This window comes from Dermacentor albipictus, unplaced genomic scaffold, assembly GCF_038994185.2.
Source record: "Dermacentor albipictus isolate Rhodes 1998 colony unplaced genomic scaffold, USDA_Dalb.pri_finalv2 scaffold_29, whole genome shotgun sequence".
NCBI classification, from domain to species: domain Eukaryota; kingdom Metazoa; phylum Arthropoda; class Arachnida; order Ixodida; family Ixodidae; genus Dermacentor; species Dermacentor albipictus.
Genome location: NW_027225583.1, coordinates 3260001 through 3263443, shown reverse-complemented (window position 1 = coordinate 3263443; position 3443 = coordinate 3260001). Strand labels below are relative to the sequence as shown.

The 3443-nt window shown below is 45.7% G+C and overlaps 1 protein-coding gene across 1 annotated transcript in view; it reads right to left on the bottom strand.

Annotated features, from left to right (window-relative positions):
* Positions 1-3443, bottom strand: part of LOC139052698 (uncharacterized) — a 10660-nt gene continuing 7217 nt past the window's right edge. The window contains exons 4-5 of the mRNA XM_070529746.1: positions 3086-3175; positions 1-186 (exon numbers count right to left, since the gene is read on the bottom strand). Of these exons, the coding sequence (XP_070385847.1) occupies positions 106-186; positions 3086-3175 (171 nt within the window). The 3' untranslated portion in view covers positions 1-105. The remainder of the gene's footprint in view (positions 187-3085; positions 3176-3443) is intronic.

The window sequence follows — 3443 nt, the reverse complement described above, 5'->3', positions numbered from 1 at the left end:
CAGCGCGCTGCAAAAATTTAATCCGCGATTGCACACGAAATGGAGAAGGCGCGAAGGCTATATACGGGGCTCAGTTCGGTGCAGCAGCGGTCCGGCGCTTCGTCGTCACTTGTTCTCGTAGTAGATCTTGTACGTCGAGTACGCGCAGTGAAAGGCGTGAAGGGCTCCCGTCGTCAGGCCCACCATCTGGAGTGCGTGAAGGCAGAGAGAAAATGCAAAACAAAAACTGCGGTAACCCATGAACATGACAAGCAAGCTATTTCCTTCAGTGCGCATGTGCGCACTCTTTCTGTCACACCTTCCCTCTCCCCTTACCTTTTCTTTATATTTCCGAGCGTGAATAAACCCGGCTTTCTTCAGCTGGAATGACTGTCTCGTTCACTACGGGAGGGGCGTTGCCTCCACCCGTCAACCATTACAACAAAAAAGGAATTCATGCGCCGGACGAATGGATTGTTGGAGCTGGAAACACGCAATGGCCGCCGTGTTTTGGAAATATAATTTCGACAACCCGAGCTCCTGTATCGTAGGCCCGAAGCTCGGTACGAGTGAAAGAATTCTCGCATTTAAAAGCGAACCTTTATTTTTTTTATTTTTTTTATTTTTTTCTGCGCTCGCCGCATGGCTGCTGGGTGATGGGTCAGTCGGTCGGTACCTCAGCGTATCTGTAAATATCTACAGGGTGTCCCAGCTAACTTTAGCCAGAGTTTAAGAATATGCAAATGCCACCGCGTAGCTGGACGGAACCAAGGTAATCTTGTTTGCCGTCCCTTGGAGATGCTGAAATTGCTTTTTTTCCGTTTCACCTAATTATATAATTGGTCATAATCAGTTAATTAACTTCTCCAATGTTATAATTGGCTGAAAAGTGTTAACGACAACATTGTAGAGCGACATGAAAAACTCCCGATACAGCTTTCTTTTGCTCAATACGTGCTACATAAAGGTGTTTTTCCGACCGTGAAAGAAGCTCACGGATACATGCAAAATTGCCGCGCGACGGGCCTTTGGTTCTTATTTTGTGGTTTTATTCTACGACTGGCCGCTCGAAGCGCTTTGCCTGTATTCGCGGGCTTCTTTCGCGCTCGGAAAAACACCTTTATTCTTTATGTAGCACGTATTGGGCAACAGAAAGCTGCATCGGGAATTTTTCATGTCGCTCTACAATTTTCTCGTTGACACTTTTCAGCCAGTTATAATATTATATCTATAATATTATAGTTATAATATAATAATCCCGGCCATGGCGGCCGCATTTCGATGGGAACGAAATGCGAAAACACCCGTGTGCTTAGATTTAGGGGCACGTTAAAGATCCTCAGGTGGTCGAAATTTCCCGAGTCCACTACGGCGTTCCTCATAATCAGAAAGTGGTTTTGGCACGTAAAACCCCATTAATTAATTAATTAATTAATTAATTAATTAATTAATTAATTAAGTTAATTAACTAATTAGGACTAATTGTGTAATTAGGTAGAATGGAAAAAAACCAGTAATTTGAGTATCTCCAGGCGCCGGCAAACGATGTTATCTTGGCTCTGTCCAGCTACGTGGCATTCGCTTATGTTTAAACGCTGGATAAAATTAGGTGTAACACCCTGTATATTAGAGGATGGTTTGTACGCAACAGACAAGAGCAGGAGAAATGTTTTTGACGTAATATTCTTTCTAGCAAATCTAGCACCTTCATTTCTTTCTTTTTTCTTTTTTTTTACTGAGGAAGGAAACTGTGTTACTAGTTCAAGAGCCTTAGGGTTCGCTGCTGCACATTTCGCCTAACAAAATAAACACCTCAGTACTGCATCACGTTACCATCAAAAGCAAACAGTTATCCTTCGGCGCCATGACGTATGCTCGTCACGTCCAGAATGAGCACTTTTGGCTTGGGAAAGCAGCGGTTGCGTGACGTCATGCTACGCGTCACAGCTTCTTTCCTTCCTCGACGAGCTCGGGAATCGGGGGTGGCGAAATTCACCGGCGCTCGGTCGACCACAGCGGCAGAAGGAACGCGAGTGAGCCTCACTTACAGGCCAATTTCCACAATGCGTCGGATGGACGTAATCGTTTAAGAGGAAAATTATTTTGAAGTTCAGCGTTAGAACATCTTCACCTATTGTGAAAGGCGATAGCGCACGGACGTTCATAAAAAAATGTTGTAGCAAGGAGGAGTTGCTGCGCCGGAATCGTTTGTCGACCATGTGATAATGGTAAGTCTTCCTTTGTATTAGTAGGTAATAGCAGAGTACCTTCACGCATTCAATACATAAGCAACGAAGGACTCTGGTTACAGCTAGCGTTGCAATGCGGGCTTGCTGGTACGCCAGCTTGGAATACAATGCGAATTCACAGACGCGCACGGCACCTTGTCTGTGCGTTCCTATACGAGCTGTTCAAGTCCTGCTCCTGTTCCCGCTATACGCATGCTCCAAGGATCAGTATATGGTCGTCTGCTCGAGGCCCTGCGAGGCAGACGATTCGGATTTCCGGTGAGGCGAGTTTTTCGCTTCGCCGCGAATTCCATTCGCGTATATGCGTTAGCAGCTTCAAGCTATCCAGGTGCTTTTTCTTTTTTTAGCTTCGCGTGATGCGTTAACCGTGACACGTCAAGCCTACGGCGCATGCGCTGTATGCGTCTCCCCGCGGTGACGGGCAGAAGTTGCACCCGCAACTGCAGCACTTCGCACTCGCGCCTGCGCGGCGCGGTGAATTGAACGACGCGTAACTTGACTGCAGTTATTTCTATTTGCATGACCATTTTCTTTAGAGGTGGAATAGCGTAACTGCAATTTAATCACGGTTGCCTTTACCTGTCAGATACAAAGATTATACCGTAAAGTTTGTATTTGTGAACGTAATACCTGGCACGATTAGCTCAACTAGTGAATGGTATTTCTTTGGTATTTGGTGTTTCTTGTGAATAGTGTCCACCTGGGCAGGTATAACTTATCTAAAGGGACATAATTCGAGTAGACAATGTAGTGATGTTGTTTGATGCTCCAAGTAATAATTAAAATAAAGAAACACTGTATTGCGTACAGCGCTGACGCTGGCAGATTTGGGCCATATTGGCGTGTGCTGCACTCACCGCCGGCATGCCGACTTCTTTGTTCGCACGAACGATTAAGATGCTGCAGAATATATACAGGATGCTGCCTGTTGCCTGGAACAGCACGTACTGCGAACAAACAGAATACAGGCTTTTTTTTGTGCAATTTGCAGGGCAGTCTGTGTGGGTTTAGAGAGATTTCGCCATTCACTATGTAAACATACTGAAGGTTACCAAAAAGCAAACGCGCAGACGACAATGGATGGACGGATGGATGCTGTGAGCGTCCCCTTTGAAACGGGGCGGTGAGTCGCGCCACCAAGCTCTTGCTATTATACTCCCTAATGTCCTACCTAGGTTAAACAATAAAAAAAGCACACACACACACTATGAACTC